Source organism: Corvus hawaiiensis, chromosome 19, assembly GCF_020740725.1.
Source record: "Corvus hawaiiensis isolate bCorHaw1 chromosome 19, bCorHaw1.pri.cur, whole genome shotgun sequence".
Taxonomy (NCBI): Eukaryota; Metazoa; Chordata; class Aves; order Passeriformes; family Corvidae; genus Corvus; species Corvus hawaiiensis.
Window position 1 is genome coordinate 1384316 of NC_063231.1, and position 16922 is coordinate 1401237.

Sequence of the window (16922 nt, forward strand, 5' to 3'; positions counted from 1 at the left end):
CCGGCTCCAGCATCCCTTTCCAGCTGTGAAATGTTTTGTTTTCTGTTAGTGTGTAGGTTGTTTTGGCATTTTTTTCTTTAATTTGACTTTACAATGTAAGGATAGGAGGTGAAAGAGCAGCTCCACCTCCGTTCCAGCAGCCAGGGGACAAGGACAATCCAAGCTGTGCCTGGTTCCCGTGACACGCCCTGCTCTGGCTGAGGATGGGAAGTACTGACAATCCCGGAGGTGTCACCGCTCCTGCCAAGGGGACACAGAGATCTCAGTGAAGACAAACACCCAGAGCAGTTTTATTGGTTGCTGCCTCACTTGGTCATGCCCGAGAGCCAGCCCAGCTTGAAGAGGGACGGTGCCACCGTGTCCTCGTCCTCGGTGACGAGCTGCCGGAACAGGGAGCCCGGGCGCGCCGCCTCATCCTCTCTGGGCAGCACGGGAGCTGCAGCCTGGCCCTTTGGAAAGACAAAAGTGACTCTGACTATCACAGCACCCCCCTGGCTCCCTCCATACCCTCATCAACAGGAGCTGCAAGGTGGAACCACGGCACAGCCGCTGTCCCCAGGCAGCCGGAGCCGCAGCCGGAGCGGCGTCACTGCTGGCGTTAGTGACAGACACACACGGGGCCACGGCACAGCACCTCACTGCTGTCAGCAACAGGCGCTTGGCAGATGTCACTCACTGCTCATGAAACCCCTGAACGCTCCTCAGAACCCTCTGGGCAGCAGGGTAGGGGCTGTTGCTCTCAGAGCAAGGGATCACAGCGTGGTAGAAGCAGAGCTGGTGCCCTTGCAGGAGCTGTTCTTGGAGAACTGCAGATTTTCACCTCTCCAGAAGGGTTTTAGCATTGAAGAAGGAGCAAGCATCTGTCAGGGATCCTGGGAAGTGTGGCTAGCACAGGACACAGGTGTGCTGAGCACAGCACAGCAGCTGAGGGGAGTGACAGAATGAGCCAGACATCGCTGCACACTTCTATGCTCTACTCCAACTGAGCTGTGAGAGGTAAGGAATACCTTCATTGGGAGGTTCTGGGCTTTTAAACACCCCTTCTGCTGGGTCTGATCCTTAATGGTTCTGAGTAATGGAGAAGGAGAGTTGCAAATTGAACATCATCTCAAATGACACTGGTAAAACCAGGCCTTTAACTCTTGTCTTGGCTCTTGTCAAGACTCAGCAACTTGTCCCACTTGCCAAGACCACCACAGATGGATTGGGCTGGTAGTAACCAAAGGAAACATTAATTGCTGCTTCCCACGGCAGTGAGGTATTCCTTGGCTCTCACCCAGCACACAGAGCTCCATCTAAGCAGATGTTTTAAACTGGGCGAGATGGAGCAACAGAAAGATTGGCTGCTACAGCTCAGCAGCAGGGGAGCAGCAGGACACTCCTCACACAGCTGGGGTACCTGGCCAGGCCTCCTCGGGGGTTACAGGGCAGCATCCCACTGGAAAGAAGTTAAAGCATTAGCTATTGTCCTTCGGTCTTTCTTGCAGCCCTATTTAATGAGTTGTCTTTGATGCATTGCCCTCATCCGTGTAAATCCCCACAGCCTCTGCAGGGTGGGTGTTGCCTGCTCTGCCACAGAGCAGTGGCCCCAAAACCACAGGGGCAAAGGGAGGGGGGGTTTGGAGGATCCTGGAGAAATCCAACCCATCTCCTGCTGTGCTGCCGTAATGATTCATTTTACTGAAAATAAAAATCAGGTGAAATAATGCTTGGCTACTTTCTTCTTTCCCCACAAGCTCGAGTGTTGGGGGGACAATGAATATCGGGAAAATATTCCTATTTTTACAGCTCAGTTCAAACACCAACCTGGACTCTTTCTGTGCTCCTGGCAGTGGACTTGCTCTTCCGGGAGCTTGACATGCTCAGTGGCAGAAGTCCAAACCTTAAGAGATGGAAGAAAGAAATGTAGGAAGCAGCGCTTCCAGAGCAGCTTCCCAGAGGCAGGAGAATGCCTGCAAGAGCTGGGTGCCTCACCTGATCTGGCTGGACGCTAAGGGCAGGATGTTGTGGAGCTCCTGTGAGCTCAGCGCGCTGCCCCTGCTCATGTACTGGTTCTCTGTCCCAGTCAGCAGGCCAAAGAGAACCTGGAAGGCACAAGGAGCCGCTTGGATTTGGGGAAGAGAAGCTGGAAGGCACCAGGATTTCGGGTTCCTGCAGAGCTGACCCCGCAGTACATGGTGAGTCCACGGGCACACCATCAGCGCCGAGTTTGAACATGAAGTGTCTCCCTTTCCCCTCTTAAGTCTTGTGTTTAATTATTCCCACAGCTGAGTCCCAGACCTGTTTCAGCACTACTTAACTCAATTAGTGTTGCACAGGCTCCAGTGAATCCTGTTAGATAAAGTTCAGCCAGCCCCACACACAGCCGGCTCAGCCAGCTCCTCTTATCTTCAGCTGGCACCGAACGCTCTCCCCTTGCCGCGGAAGTGCCAGTGTTTATCTCGAGCATGACGCAGTTCCAAGGCACCCCAGCTGCCCTGCTGAGGGCATTCTGCAGCCCTGCTCCCGCCCTGCTCCCTACCGAGGTTCTCTGCACCAGGCGGTTCAGGTTCCCGTTCAGGTGTGGGGTGAAGACATCCAGGTCGAAGGGATCGATGTGTCCCTCCAGGAAGTCAATGACCTTCTCAATCCTGCAAGCAGAGCAGAGGGCTCCTGTCAGGGCTGACAGCCTGGTGATGCCAGCTCTGAAGCAGCCAGGGATTTCCTGTCTGGGGTGACTGGGCAGAACAGGAATTACTCAGCAGAACGGCAGCTGACCCAAGGGTTCCCAGCTCTTACACAACCCCAGCAGCAGGAACCTGCTCCCGGTGGTACCCCCGCAGAGACGCCTCAGTGCGCAAGGCTGGAGCTTACACAAGCTTTAACTCTTGGCTGGAAGCTTAACTGCCCTCTCTGGGGCATCCTCTGAGGGTATCCCCATGGACACGAGGAGGGGGGTGCCCACTGCCTCAGCCCTTGGCCACAGAATCCCAGCCCTCCTCTGTTCTGAGGATGAGCTCAGTGTTTGTGCACTGTTTTAGGGCCCCCCAAAGCACTGCTGAAGGATGTGAGCCCCAGAATGCACCATACCCGGAGTCCTGCTTGATCCTGCTGGGTTTTGTGTCCTCACTCTTGGCTGTCAGGATGATGCTGAGGTACCTCAGGTCGTAGAGTAACTGCAGAGCCCTGCTCTGGGTCAGGGGGAAGCTGTCCGGCCTCTGCAAACAGGACAGGCAGGAATGGGGCTCCTCCCTGGCACAGGGGAGGCTGCCCAAGGGAGAATGCTTGAGAACACCAACCCCAAGGCACAACCAGAGTGTGAAATCTGGTGTCTGCTCCCCTTCTGCCTCAGTTTTGGGGGAGGCAGGGTGAGGGTAAGGGTGTCCCCTTTCCAACTGTCATGGACAGGCATTTTCTGTTCCAGGAGCTGGCTGTGTCCCTGCCTTCCCCGCCCTGCTCCCATCCCACACCCCGGTACCTTCTCCTGCTTCTGCTCCACCAGCTTCTCATAGGCAGCGAGCACCTCTGCCAGGCAGCTCCTCAGCAGCTCCTGCAGGGTGACCTTGGGCAGGGTGTGACCACCGACCCTGTTCACCTCCTGGCACAGGCTGAACAGGAGGCACTGCACGTGCCACGAGGGCTGGGGAGAACAGGGTTTATTTGCACGTGGTCTGTAAGCTCCATTCCCTTCCACGTGCCTTCACATGGGTGCTGGGGGTGTCCCACCTCCTCAGCAGCCACAAAGCTCTGCCCCACAGCTTGGCTCGGGCATCTCACAGGGTCTGATTTACTGACACCCCAGATTTTGGGTTACAGCAGCTTCTTAAGTCCCCAGAAGACTTTACCAGACACTGAGTGCAGTGAGAATTGCTTGTGCCTCTTCTGTCAGCCCAGACCCTGCTCTGCCCACCCACCCCCTGGGGCTGTTACTCCCTCCCTCATCTCCTGGGCCTCCCGGGTTCCCCCCCAGCTGCTTTTTCCCTCAGATCCTCACATTCCAGATAGAATTCTCTGGATAAGGTTCACTGCATTTCCCCATCCAGCCCCTCCCATGCTGTGCAAATACAGAACTCACTCCAGGCCTGACCCTCCTCGCCACTGCCACCTGCTCTGTCCCTGTGAGCTCCTTCCTGTGCCACCACCACACCCTTGGGAAGCCACACGCCTCAGTTCCCTGAGGATTCCACAGTCCCACCGCTGCAGCCCTGTCCTTCAGTGCATCCAACTTCCATGAAATCTCTCTCCTGGGACCTCTGTGTTTAAATCAGGCCTAAGTCCTCCTCTGGCTCAGTTGTACAGGATCTGGGCCAACCTTACTCATAAGCAGTGACAATGACCTATTTCCTTCCTCTGACCTTTGTCCTCACGAGGTGAGTGTCTCAAAGAGCACCAGAGAGTGTCTGGTCCTCTGCTTGTGACACCAAACAACCTCCCCAGCAGCTCAGCAAGTGGTTCTGGCACACAGTGCTGGGCTCCTCCCACAGGCTGCTCCTCATACCTGCACAGGCAGCCGGATCTTTGACGTCACGCTGCTCCCAGACTCGGTTTCCTCCTGGATTTCAATCTCATCCCAGTTGGTGGCCGTGGCCAGGACAGACCCAGCTGTGTCGAGCAGCAGCGTGTGGGTGAAGCCCTGAACCAGACTCTGGAGCAGGAAAATGAAAGCCCCGATCACAGGACAGCTCTGACAGGAGCAAGGCCAGCCAGCCCACCCTGCCTGTGACCTGCTGCATCCCTGCACCTCCCAAAGCGAATCCTATGGAGACCATTCCCCTGGAGCCACCCCCAGGGAGCTCTCGGCAGCCAGCGCTGCCCCAGTGAGGGAACCCCTTCCCAAAAAGCATCTCTGAGGAGGGAAACAGCTCCTTACTTTGGTGACAGCTGAGCTCCAGAGCTGATAAGCCAACAGGCTCTGCTGCAGGAGCTCTGCCTTCACCCCCTGCCACTTGGCCAGCTCGGGGGACACTTCCTGGGCTTTGCCCTTGCCCAGTTTCTTGGCAGAGCGCGGTTCCTTGGGTGCCAACTCTGCGCCGCCTGCCTGGCCCAGGACACAGCGCTGCAGGTGCGGGCACAGCTCGGGCAGGGCCTGGCACAGCCTCGCCATGAAGAGCACGGCGTTGAGCCTGGCATCCCCAGGGGGGCCCAGCTGGCTCTGGGCACTCTGGAGCTGCTCCCGGACGCAGCCCAGGAGGTGCTGGACGCAGGCGACGCAGTGGTCACGGAGCAGCGCCTGCACGGTGCCGGCGTCGGCGAAGCGGTCGAAGGCAGAGCGCGGCGGCCCCGCGGGCTCCTTGGGGACAGAGTCATCCGTGGGGAGGTAGGACAGGACATCCTCCAGCCTGGCCTTCAGCTTGGAGTCCAGCGTGGAGCAGAAGCTCTGCACGCACGGAGTGAGCGCCTGTGCCTTCATGGCCAGCCCGCTCCTGGCGAAGGGCCCGCGCTGCCCCACGCTGACCCACGCCGCGTCCCCGGGCAGGTCCCCGGGGCTCTCCGACCACAGGAACAGCGCCACGTTGTGTTCCAGCTGGATCTGCTTGCTCAGGGCACAGCTGCCGGCTTTCACTTCCAACTCCTGCAAGGCTAAAGCCAGCAGCTGCTTGGAGCTGCTTGAGATGGAGTCAAAGCCTTCTTTGGTCAGAGTCTGCAACACAACGAGGAGGAAAAAACCAATTCCAATGTGCCACTTCAACACACCCTCAGTGCAGCGTGGGCGGCGTGAGACAACAACTGGGGGCACAGCACAGGGCTCCCCACAGCACAGCACCCACCTGCAGCCTGTCCAGGAAGAGCTGCTGCAGCAGCTCCTCCCAGAAGGACACGGGCCTGTCCAGCAGGCGACGGCACACGGCCTCCCAGCTGTGGCTGCCGGACTCGCTGGACAGCAGCTCCCACACAGCGTCACGGATCCCTGCCAGCCCCTTCATGCTCTTCACGTACACCAGCAGGGTCCTGACCCCTGTCCTGATGTCATCGCTGCACCTGGAGGCAAAGTTTCACCTCTGTGAGGGGGGTGAGGCCCTGGCACAGGGTGCCTGGCTGCTGGATGCGCTGTGCTGCCTCTGGCTGCTTAACTGAGGGCGAAGGATGAGGAGGATGAGGGGATGAGGAGGAAGTCAGCCAGGCTGGCATTGCCCTGTCCCACTCACATGGTGATCCACTGCTGCAGGGTCTCCCTGAGGTACTCCTGGCTGATGGGGTGTGCCAGGGTCCGCAGGGTGGGCTGGAATTCCACCACGGACTCAGGCAGGTACTTGAACCAGCTGCTCAGCTTCAAATCCTCCTCCAGCACCCCTCCTCTCCCTGGAATCACAGTCAGGGATCAGCCCAGCACGGTGCACCCTCCTGCCTGCACACCTGGGCAGCTGCAGGGCTCACCTGCGGGGTTCTGGCCCGTGGTGCTCTCCAGGGTGGAGAAGAGCAACCCACAGGGCAGGGCTGGATCCGGGGCCATCCCCTCGGGCACGGTATAGAAGACAGCGTGGGCCTGGTACAGGGTGGTGGTGAGCAGCTCCATCAGGGAACACACCTGAGCTTTGATACCTGCACCTGCAGAGAGGTGACTCTGAGCCAAGGCAGCCCTTCAGCACAGGTCAGTGGCACCGTCTTCCAAGGCCTGCGGTCCCTTCCAGGTAAGGGCTGGAGGGCAAAGGACTCATCCTCGTGTCCCCCTGCTTCCCCATTACCGCTGGGCTTGGCCTAAGCCCCTGAGAACTGTTAATTTTTGTGGCAATCACCCATCCCTGCTCCGGGGGCAGGAGGAGAGGAAGGGAAAGCTCACCCCGACCTTCCCAAGGAGCGGCCCCGTGGCACTGACCGTGGTGTGGCTGGTTGAGCAGCTGCTGGATGGCCAGTTTCCTGGCCAGCAGGAAGTCGGCCAGGGCCTGGCGTGGGGAGCTGTCCTCCAGCAGCATGATGGCACACAGGGCTTCGGCCACCGCCTGGTCCGAGCCCGTCGGGCAGCGCAGCAGGGCCTTGCTCTCCTGCAGGATGGTGGATCTGCCATGGGAACCGGGAGTCACCGCCCGAGCCACGCGTTCAGGCGTGGCTGTGTGGGGACTACCAAGGCAAGGGGGTTGCTTTCCCCACACTGTCCCACTTGTAACTGGGTGTTACAGGACTGGTGAGATGGTTTCCGTCCCAAGCTCGTGGAACGGTTTGGATTGGAAAGGATCTCCCTAAATCCCTGTTAGTCCTGTCCCGTTACCTGACGGAGCCCCCTGGTCCCTGTCAGCTGCAGCCCCCAGGATATTCCCTCACATCCCTCTTTTCCCGCCTGCCGGCTTTCCAGGGGCATTCCTGGAGCACTGTGCTCCCACCTTTGACACCTGCCACAGCCCGGGCATCCTGCCAGGGGCTCTCCTGTGCCATCCAGGTGCAGCTGCCTCAGGCAGAGCCTCCTAGGACCTTGCTGCAGCTGATTTCTGTCCTGCCTTCCCTGGGCCGTGTCTGAGGTGAATCAGGGAATGGTTTGGGTTGGGAGGGAACTTAAGGATCACCCAGTTCCAAACCCCTTCCCCTAGACCAGGTTGCTCCAAGTCTCATCCAACTTCCAGGATGGGGCACTAGGACACTTCAGGGGATGGGACAGCCACAACTTCTCTGGGTAACCCGTGCCAGGGCCTCACCCCCTCCTCATCCAGCCCTTCCCGTGCCCCGGTCCCGGCACACCTGAGGTGGCTGGCGGCCGCCACTTGTCGCAGCAGGATGGGGAACCGGGCGAGGATGGGGCTGGAGCGGGCTCGGGGGGTGTCCAGCTGGAGCTGCCGGCGCAGGTGGGCCCCGAGCAGGTGGAGCCGGGCCGCGGGCAGGTACCGGCCCCCCTCCACCGCCCCCCAGAGCTGCTCGGGAACCTCCAGCAGCAGCTTCAGCTGCGCCACCGCCCCGTAGAAACTCTGGTGAGCCGGGGGGCGAGCCTGGAGAGGGGACACGGGTCAGAGGAGAAAGAGAGGATGAGGGGAAAAGAGAGGGGCATAAAAGAGGGGGCAAGGGGGGAAGAATAAGGGATGAGTGGAGAGAAGACGGGATGGGGAGGAGAAGAAGAAGGTGGGAAAGGGGGCGAGAGGACGAGAAAGGGGGGAAAGAGGGGCTGAGAGAGGGGAGAAGGGGCCAGGCAGGGAGATGGAGTGGGGGAAAAAGAATGGGTCGAAGGGGGAAAGAGGGCACGGGGGACTCGCTGGCCGCCCCCCGCCCCTCACCGTGCTGGCGGGGCCGGGCCGGGCCGCGCCGCCGCGCTGCAGCCCCCGCACGGCGCCCAGCAGGCGCTCGGCGCTCCGCCGCATCTCGGCGATGGTGTCGGCCGCCTCGATGAGGTCGCGGTAGCGCTCGCCCACCATCTGCCGCAGCTCCTCCCGCTTCTGCTCGATGCCGGCGCGCAGCCGCCGCTCCGCCGCCCGCAGCTCGGCCGTCGTGTGGGCCTCGAACAGCGCCTCGGCCTCGGCGCCGCGGGCCGCCATCACCGCCACGGCCCCGACACCGGCACCGGCACCGGCACCGACCCCGGCCCCTGCCCGCGCCGCCGGGGCCGCCGCCGCCGCCATCTTGGCCACGGGAAGGGGAGGGCACTTCCGGGCGTCTCCGCGGGGCGCCGCCGCCATCTTTGTGCCGGGCACAGCCGCACCGGAGCGCCGTTACCATGACAACGCCGCCATCTTTGTGCCGGGCACAGCCGCACCCGAGCGCAGTTACCATGACAACGCCGCCATCTTTGTGCCGGGCACAGCCGCACCCGAGCGCCGTTACCATGACAACGCCGCCATCTTTGTGCCGGGCACAGCCGCACCCGAGCGCCGTTACCATGACAACGTCGCCGCCATATTTGTGCCGGGCAGAGCCGCGTTGCCTTGGCGACGGGGCCTGAGGGAGAAAACGCCGCGTTACTTATTGTATTTAGTTTGTTTATTTATTTAATTGCAGGGTTTTTTTCCTTTGCCGTTTCCCGGGGAAACGGGTCGGGCTCCGCGGCCTGCGGGTGCCGCTGTCACTCCACACACCCCGGGAGGTCTCATCCTCGAGGTCCTTTGGGTTGGGGGGGGCTTGGCTCGGACAGGGCTGGGGGTGTTTCCCGATCCTCCCATTCCAACAGCACCGCTCTGAGCACCGGGATATTCCCCCAAAATCCATCCAGGATGGGGTGGAACAGGACTGAGCTTTAAGGTCCCTTCCAAGCCCGAAGGGAGAGGCAGATCTGCAGCCAGGCAGGATCCAGCTCCATGGGAGATGCTGGCGTAACCAGAGCGTGTGGGCTTGGGTGTGAGGTTGTTGTACTCAAATCCGATAACCGCCCGTTTGTGTTGGAAACTGAGACGGGAAGAAAAAGAATCACAGGTGTTTGGGAGTGATCTGGTTTATTTGCGTGGACAGTGTTGGTGTTGCTGGGCTGTGCAGCTGCTCAGAGCCAAACTCACAGTTCCTAGGAGTTGATAACTCTGCTTCGAGGGAACGAGGGGCAGGACGACACGAAACTGCCTCAGTTAGTGCCAGGGGAAGTTCAGGTTGGACATCAGGAGGAATTTCTTCATGGAAAGGGCTGTCAGGCATTGGAAGTGCCCAGGGCAGTGGCAGAGTCCCCATCCCTGCAGGCATTTAAAGCTGTGTGGATGTGGCACTTGGGGACATGGTCAGTGGTGGCCTTGGCAGTGCCAAGGGGGATGGTTGGACTCGGTGATCTTTGAGGGCTTTTCCAACCTGAACAATTCTGGGATGCTCTCCCAGGGAGGTGTCCAAACCTGGGTCATGTCCTGCTGCTTCTCCCAGCTCCAACACACACAAACAGCCAGAAACTGTAGGAAAACTCTTTTATTTCCCTCCCGCACCATCCACAGCCCCCTCCCCGTGGCACAGACCGTGGCAGTCAGGAGCCTTCGCTGCGGGAAGGCCCAGTCCCACACCAGGACACCGAGGAACGATTGCTGGGGAGGAAAACAGGTCTGGGAGCAGGGACACGCTCTCGGCATGTCCTGGTCACAACGGATCCACGGGCACTGACAGAGCACAGCTACGGACACGGGGGGGATGGACGGCGCTGCTGGGGGGCCCTGGAGCTCTGCAGGGAACAGAGACTAAACCTCAGCTCCCTGGTCCTGCAGAAGTCACCTGGCAGAGTGGCCGCAGCCTCCGTGGTCCCTCCCGGCTCCTGCACGGTGCCACCAATCCCCTGGCACACGGGGAGGGTGAGGGGGAGCCAAGGCCCCCCATGGGGCTGTGTCAGTTATCAGAAACCCCCCTGGGCACATCCAGTATATACAATTTACATATATTTACAACCAGCCGTCCCGTCCCTCCTCCCAGACACGGCGTGGGGTGGGATGCATGGATGGATGGATGCATGGATGGATGGATGCATGGATGGATGGACGGATGGATGGATGGAGTGGCCAGGCTTTGCATCCCTCAGTGTCTCCTGGTCAGGAAACAGCTGGAGGCAGGATGGCTCTCCTGTCCTGGCTTTTCACAGTCCAGGTCTTGCAGCAAGCAGGGAGTGGAGCTGAAATCCTTCACAGAGGTGCCAGGCTGGGCGTCAGAGGCTGGCAGGGCAGGGCAGAGGTGTCCTGGGGCTGGAAAGCAGCAGGTCCCATTCCAGGCTGGCAGCAGGAAGGCAGGTTTGGGATCTGCCGTGTCCTTTGCTTGTGCCTCGCTGGAGATTCCCCCTTGGAGCAGCCGCAGGGAGGGGATGGAGACTCTCCGTGAGCAGTTTGGAAACAGCTCGTTCACAAGGCTGGATCCGAACCTGGGAGCTCTCCTTGCTTGGGATGGAGCTGGATGGGGACCCTGGGCAGGTCTGGGAGGGAAGCGACCTCTCGGTGGAGTCTCCAACAAAGACGAGGCTCTTCCCATGGTGGCAGGGTCGGGAAGCCCTCTGGAGACACAGCAGCACAGTTCAGGAGATTATTTCAGTCCAAGGCAGCACTGGAGCCAACACGAGGAGCTGCAGAGATGCACCGGGAAGGCTCCAGGTCCAGCCCCAGCCTCTCTGGCCCATCCCAGCAGGATCTGGCTCTGGAGCACTGGGGGTCACTGGCCACCACAGCTCCCGGAGCCAGGCTGGGTGCGAGGGGGATACGGGTGGATGCCCAGCCCAGCCACAGCCCCGGCTCCGCACACGAGGGCTGAGGAAGGGCATAGCAGGGATGTCTCCATGCAGGTCGATCCTGTGGGATCGGGGAGCTGTGGAGCCGCCCCTCAGCCTCACTGGGGGAACCAGTGGTGAGGAGGAAAAGGGGAATTGGTTCCCACAGGCTTTGGAGAGGCCACACTGGGACTGGGAGGCTCGTGCAGAGGTGACCCAGCCCCTAGGGGACAGCCCCAGGTGAGGCAGCAGGGGAGCCTTTGGCACACCCCGACCCGTGCTTCCCATCACCTCAGATGTGGGATAACGCCGTTCCTGCCGCTCCAGGCGGGAGCTGTCACTCACCCCTCCTGCCCAGGGCCAGGCTGTGTGTGAAGCACTCGCAGGTTCAGTCTCTTGGCTCCGCAGTCACCGGCAGAGATTCCTCATCCCACTGCCAGCAGCCCTGCGAGGCTTTGCAGAGCAGATCCAATCTGAGGTCAAGTTCCCACTAAAATCAAGTGGCTGGGAGGGAAAACTTCGTTACTGGCAGCAGCAGCAGCAGCGGTGCTGATGTTTATTAGTCAGCAATGAACAGCAGAAGGTTTTGTTTTGCTGCATTTACAGCCAGCGCTGGGCCGTGGCTGCAGCTCCCTCCCGGCACTCCAAGGCAGCACATTTCACTTTCCTGCCCTTTTTCCTCAGTGAGCTGTGGGAAGGTGGCCACGGAGAGCTCTGGCAGCCCCTGCCCTGTTACATCCTGCCTTGGTGGCCTTTGGGATGTTGGTGGCAGCGCCCCACGCCCCTCATTGCTCACCTGCAGCCCCGTTATCCCCATCCCAGCAGAGCCCCTGGGTGCGAAAGGGGGACACATTTCAGATCCCAGCCCTGAGCAGCCAGAAGTGTCACTGCCTGGGGGGTTGCCAGGACAAAGCTGACCTGGGCGTGGGTCCTTCCCAGGCCTAGGAATTCCCAGGATTTCCATATTTCCATATCAAACCAGCGCAGAGAGGGGGTGATCCCAGCTGCAGGCTCCTGCTGGGGACTCCTGCAGGGGTGCAGCTGGGAACAGGTGTCCCCCCCTCCATCCATCGGGATTTTGGTGGCCGGGCTTGCACAGACACGGCTGGGATGGAGTCAGACACCGGCAAATCCGGGTTTGGCCTGGCTGCAGGTGAGTGCTGGGGGCTCCACACACCCCCGTCCCCATTCCACGCCCGCTTTCCACGCAGACACCTCCTCCACGGAGTGCCCACGGCTGCACTGACGCATCACTGCGGCTGTGACACGGAGCCTCATCCCGTCGCTGCTCCCAGCCCTCCCCAGCAGCGCTTCCCCGAGCCGTGACCTGCTGCCGGTGCTTCAATTCCTGCAGAGTCAGCAGGGAACCGCTCTGCCCCGGAGCCCGGGGTCAGCCTCACTCCCCACGCCACAGCCGGGCTGTGCCCGGTGCCCAGCGAGGGGACAGGGAGGTGCCACACGGTGCCCACGAGCACCTGAACGCTGTCGCTGTTCCTCGGAGGAACAGGAAAGAGTTAAAAGCAAACAATTGCTGACAATGCTTTGCTTTGTCTTGCAGAAAATGCCTGAGCCGTGCCCTGCACAGCCAGGAGCAGGTACCCAGCCTGGCACTGAGCCCTGTTGGGGGCTGGCAGGGGTGGCACAGCAGGATGGAATGCCCCAGGCTGGGATTTGCTGCAGGAGCTGGGCAGAGCCATGGGAAAACTTCTGCCAGGGCTGGTGCTCTCGGCTGGAGCATCGCCTGGGGGTGCATGGCGGAGCAAGTGGAACCCCAAAGCGGGTGGCACCTCGTGGGCAATGCTCAGCCTCACCTCCCTCACTGTTTGTAGTGCCAGGTGACGGCTCCGTGTCTGCTGGCGACGGGGACACCAGGCTGGGCTGGGAAAGGGGAGGGTGTCCGAGCCCCGGCTGTTTCCCCCACCGAACCCCCCACGTTCCCACGGCTCGGGTCTGCAGCAGGAGCCTGTGAACAGATCCGGCCTCTGGCACTGCAGCTGCTCCGGGTGCTCCGGCAGGAAGCCGGCACTTCTCCCTCTCCCCTGGGCTTTCCCTCGAGCTCCCGCTGCGCCGGCCAAGGAGGGGCTTTGCTGGGGGTTCAGGGCTCCAGAGCCGCGGTCTGTGCTGAGCTGGGAGGGCAGGCAGGGACAGGGACAGGGCCGAGCGCTCCAGGACAGTCTTGAGAAGCCAAATACGGCGGATGTGGGGCCAGCCCCGCCACCCCTCACGCTGTGCAGGACCCAGGGGGATGGATTCGTGCTGCCCTGCTCTTCATCCCCAGCTGCTGGGAGCCCTGTGGTCTGCTCTGCCCGGTGCCTTCGGCTCGGACGAGGGCGGGGGCCGAGTCCCCAGCACCCCCCTTCCCGTCCCCATCCTCTCCGTCAGCCCTGCCTCCAGCGTGACTTGCCTGGAAGGAGCGGGGAGGTGCCACCCCAGAGATCCTCGGAGCCGCGGCCGGACAATCCCCGATCTCAGCCGGGTGCAGTGGGAAGTGCCCGTGCCAGGCTTCTCCAATGCGTCCCCGCTGCTTAAATACTTCCAAGGAGTTCCCAGCAGGGAGCGGAGCCGGGCGCCCGTGCCGCGGGTGCTCGAGCAGCGATCGCGGCTGCCGGCGCAGCGTGGGACCGGCCGCCGGCAGATGCGGGCGGTGGGAGGGGCAGCGGCTACTGGGGAGGGAGAAGGGGGAAATTCTCCATCCGAGGAGAAAATCTGCGGGCAGGTGACGCCACGGCAGGGGCCGGGAAAGGGCTCTCCAGCAGCGGGACCTGGCAGGGCTGGAGGAGGCGGGGTGGGATCAGAGGGGCTGCTGCGGGGCTAGAGCTGCTTCCCGTGGGGAGGTCACCTCGGTCGTGGCGTGTCCCCTCCGGGCAGGGCGGCCGCTGCAGTCACACAGCACGGGGAGGCTGCAGGGCGTGCGCCGGAGTAACGAACAGCCCCGGGAAAATGCAATCCCGAACATCCTGGTGTCCTGGGAGAGAGACTCGCCGGGAGCTCCCCGCAGCTCGGTGCGTCCCCGTGTTGTCACACACCCGTGCCCTCGGCTCCTCCTGAGGTCCCCCTGTGTGTCCAGGTGCACCCACCCGTCGTGGGGCAGAGCCCCAAAGGCAGCCGGCCCCGAGGGTGGCACGGGGGACCCAGCAGAGCCGCCCCGGCCGTACCTGTGCCCGCGGTGGCACTTTGGTGCCGAAATGCGCCGCGTCGCCGTGAGTTGTCTTTGTTTTCCTGGCGAGGCAGCTCCTCCTGATGCATCTCCTTCCCAGCGCTCGAAAGCCAACCCAGCAGAGAGGAGCCCAGCAGAGAACCCTCGCGCCCATCGGGTGCTCACAGCCGTCCCCTCAGGTGGCATTCCTGCCTCGACACCGTAGTGCCACCCCTCTGCTGCAGCCGGGAGCCAGCGGGGAGAGGAGGGCGCAGGAGGGACGAGCCCCGCTGTCCCCTCAGATGCTCGTCTGCAGGTCACCATTGAGCAGGGTCCTCTGGGTTTCCGTGGTCTCGTTGAGCCGGGATTTGTCCTGCTTGCTGTCGCTGCGGTCGGCCTCGTCCATGCCACTGACCTTCACCAGGCACAGCACGTTCTGAAAGCTCTTCTTGAAGTTGTCGGACAGGAAGGCGTAGAGGATGGGGTTGGCACAGCTGTTGGCATAGCTGAGGACCACCACGAAGTCGAACATGCCCTTGAGGACGGGCGTGGGCACGATCATGACGGACACGGAGGAGACGTTGAAGATGTAGAAGGGGAGCCAGCAGAAGATGAAGACAGCGACCACGATGGACACCATCCTGGTGACTTTCTTCTCGGACTTTTTCCTCTTGGAGGAGCCCACCCTGATGCCCGAGGACTTGACTTTGATGATGATGAACAGGTAGCAAAGGCAGATAATGGTGAGAGGCACCAGGAAGCCCAGGATGAAGGCGTAGATGATGAATCCCGTGTACCAGGCACCCGACTCTCCCGGCCAGATGATGGTGCAGCTACTCCTGCCGTGGTTGTGCTGCACCCCAGCATAAATCATGATGGGCATGATCACCAGCAGGGAGACGCCCCAAACGGCCATGTTGATCATTTTGGCTGTCCTGGGCCGCCTCCACTTGGCAGATTTGATGGGATGGACGACAGCCAGGTACCGGTCAACACTCATAACCGTCAGGCAGAAGATACTGGTGAACTGGTTGATGCCATCCACCGTCATGACAATCCTGCAGAGGGCTTTGCCAAAGGGCCAGTGCACCAGGGCCACCTGCATGGCCAGGAAGGGCAGCCCGAGCATGAAGAGCTCGTCTGCGATGGCCAGGTTGAGGATGTAGATGTTGGTGATGGTTTTCATCTTGGCATAGCGGAGGATGACGTAGATGACCAGCGTGTTGCCGCACAGCCCGATGATGCAGACCACGAAGTAGATGAAGGTGAGGATGGCGTTGCTGGTCAGGTCGAAGTGCTGGCCCGTGGCGTTCTGGGAGGTGTTGGTGGGCGCCTCCAGGGAGAAGTTGTCGAAGGGGGACGCCGCGGAGAACCAGAAGGCGGTGGCATTGGGCAGCTCGTACTCCAGCTCCATGGCTCTGCCGCTCCCTGGGCACTGCTGCCTCACAGGAGCCGAGATGTCATCTTCCCTGGCTCTGGGGAGAGAGGAGAAGATTCTAGAAATCAGGGAGTAAATAGAAATGAAGGGATTCCTGGGGAGGATCTGTCCATCCTGCTGCCGAGCTCAGCGGGAGAGAGGCTCTCTGGAGGGGGGGTCCCCACCCCACCTCCCCATGTCCCCTCCCGGAGCAGCCTGCCCGGCCACGCCGCAGCTCCTCCTGGCTCTGGCGATCCCGGAGCCTTTACGACTCCGCAAATCCAACCGGTGCATCCCAGTGGGTGCTACTGATGGCCCGGGAGCACCGAGCGCCGGGGGAAAACCTCCTCCTCTCCCGGCCGCTCGGCGGGTGCAGCCCCTTCCCTCCGAGCCGGCACCAGCACCCCGAGCCCGGGCGGCTCCGGTGGGCGACGAACTCGCGGCGGGGAGCGCCCCACCCCCGGCCCCGTCCCTCCGCTGCGGAGGGCACCGGGCGGTGCTGCCCCGCCGCTCACCTGCTCCCGCCGCCGCCGCCCGCCCTGGCCCGGCCCGGCCCGGCCCGGCGGGCACCGGGGAGGCGCCGGCAGCGCCCGTGCCCCGCTCGGCTCCGCTCGGCTCCGCACCGCTCGGCTCCGCACCGCTCCGCGCACCCGCTCCCGGCGCGGCTCCGCCGCTGGACCAGCGCACCGGCTGCGCCCCGCCCCGCGCGGGGCGGCTCTGCGGGGCCGGGGCGGGGACAGCCCGCAGCGCCCTGCGCTGCCCATCCTGCCGTGCCCACCTTCCCCGCACTGCCCGTCCTGCTCTGCCCGTGCTGCCCACCCCGCCTGTGTTCCCTCTCCAGCCGTGCCCACCCTGCCTCCAGCCCTGCCACCCCGCTGCCCAGAAACATTTTGGTTCCAGCCATGGGCTCGGCTTCTCCAGGGCCACCAGGAGATGGACAGGGAGGTGACAGCAGCGTGATGGCCACGCTGTGACCCCAATGGAGGGTGTCCCAAGAGGTGTCTGAGAGTCCCAAAGTTTCCCTGGAACGCTGGGAATGCCTTGGCCCCAGGAGTTTGCACCTTGCCTCCAAAGGCAAGCCAAAGCAGGTCCTTGCTGGTCCTCCCCTCTGGAAGCGGTCTCAAGGTTATGCCAAAATATTTGGGGTCTCTGGGGACTTGTGCAATACAGGCGGCTCCTGCCACGGCCTCTCGCTGGAGGAGAAAGACCAAAAAGGAGAGGTTTGGGGCAGATAACGTCTGCTCTGGTTTGTTTGGAGTCTTGAGAGCAATTAAATCATCTCCATTCCTGCCGCTCTTTCCATCACTTGTCCAGGAGACAATGGA

At 61.9% G+C, this 16922-nt stretch overlaps 2 protein-coding genes across 5 annotated transcripts; both read right to left on the minus strand.

Moving 5' to 3' along the window:
- Positions 1-266: 266 nt before the first annotated feature.
- On the minus strand, positions 267-8487 carry COG1 (component of oligomeric golgi complex 1). 3 transcript variants are annotated; one of them, XM_048323418.1, is made up of 15 exons: positions 8175-8486; positions 7648-7892; positions 6794-6975; positions 6355-6525; positions 6126-6279; positions 5748-5958; positions 4850-5620; positions 4478-4624; positions 3458-3619; positions 3070-3197; positions 2522-2630; positions 1975-2084; positions 1807-1882; positions 1400-1438; positions 267-449 (listed from the first exon to the last, which is right to left on the minus strand). In XM_048323418.1, exons 1-14 carry the CDS (start codon positions 8430-8432, stop codon positions 1421-1423), a joined length of 2742 nt encoding a protein of 913 aa, XP_048179375.1. In that variant the 5' UTR covers positions 8433-8486; the 3' UTR covers positions 267-449; positions 1400-1420. The 3 variants fall into 3 exon arrangements, with proteins under 3 accessions (XP_048179375.1, XP_048179374.1, XP_048179373.1); XM_048323417.1 differs by lacking the exon at positions 1400-1438 and having other exon boundaries at positions 6355-6519; positions 8175-8487; XM_048323416.1 differs by lacking the exon at positions 1400-1438.
- Positions 8488-9759: 1272 nt separating this feature from the next.
- Positions 9760-16173, minus strand: SSTR2 (somatostatin receptor 2). 2 transcript variants are annotated; one of them, XR_007207587.1, is made up of 3 exons: positions 16113-16173; positions 11390-15655; positions 9760-10834 (listed from the first exon to the last, which is right to left on the minus strand). XR_007207587.1 is itself a non-coding variant. In XM_048323934.1 (2 exons), exon 2 carries the CDS (start codon positions 15592-15594, stop codon positions 14479-14481), a length of 1116 nt encoding a protein of 371 aa, XP_048179891.1. In that variant the 5' UTR covers positions 15595-15655; positions 16113-16173; the 3' UTR covers positions 9760-14478. The 2 variants fall into 2 exon arrangements, 1 of the variants encoding a protein (XP_048179891.1); XM_048323934.1 differs by having other exon boundaries at positions 9760-15655.
- Positions 16174-16922: the final 749 nt, after the last annotated feature.

Coding starts and splice junctions, on each gene's coding strand:
- SSTR2 (XM_048323934.1), bottom strand. CDS start 15,594: ATGGAGCTGGAGTACGAGCTGCCCAATGCCACCGCCTTCTGGTTCTCC.
- COG1 (XM_048323416.1), bottom strand. CDS start 8,432: ATGGCGGCCCGCGGCGCCGAGGCCGAGGCGCTGTTCGAGGCCCACACG. Junction 4,625..4,849: donor GGAGCTCAGCTGTCACCAAA/GTAAGGAGCTGT, acceptor TTCCTGCTCCAG/AGTCTGGTTCAGGGCTTCAC. Junction 2,085..2,521: donor GCCTGGTGCAGAGAACCTCG/GTAGGGAGCAGG, acceptor TGTGCCTTCCAG/GTTCTCTTTGGCCTGCTGAC.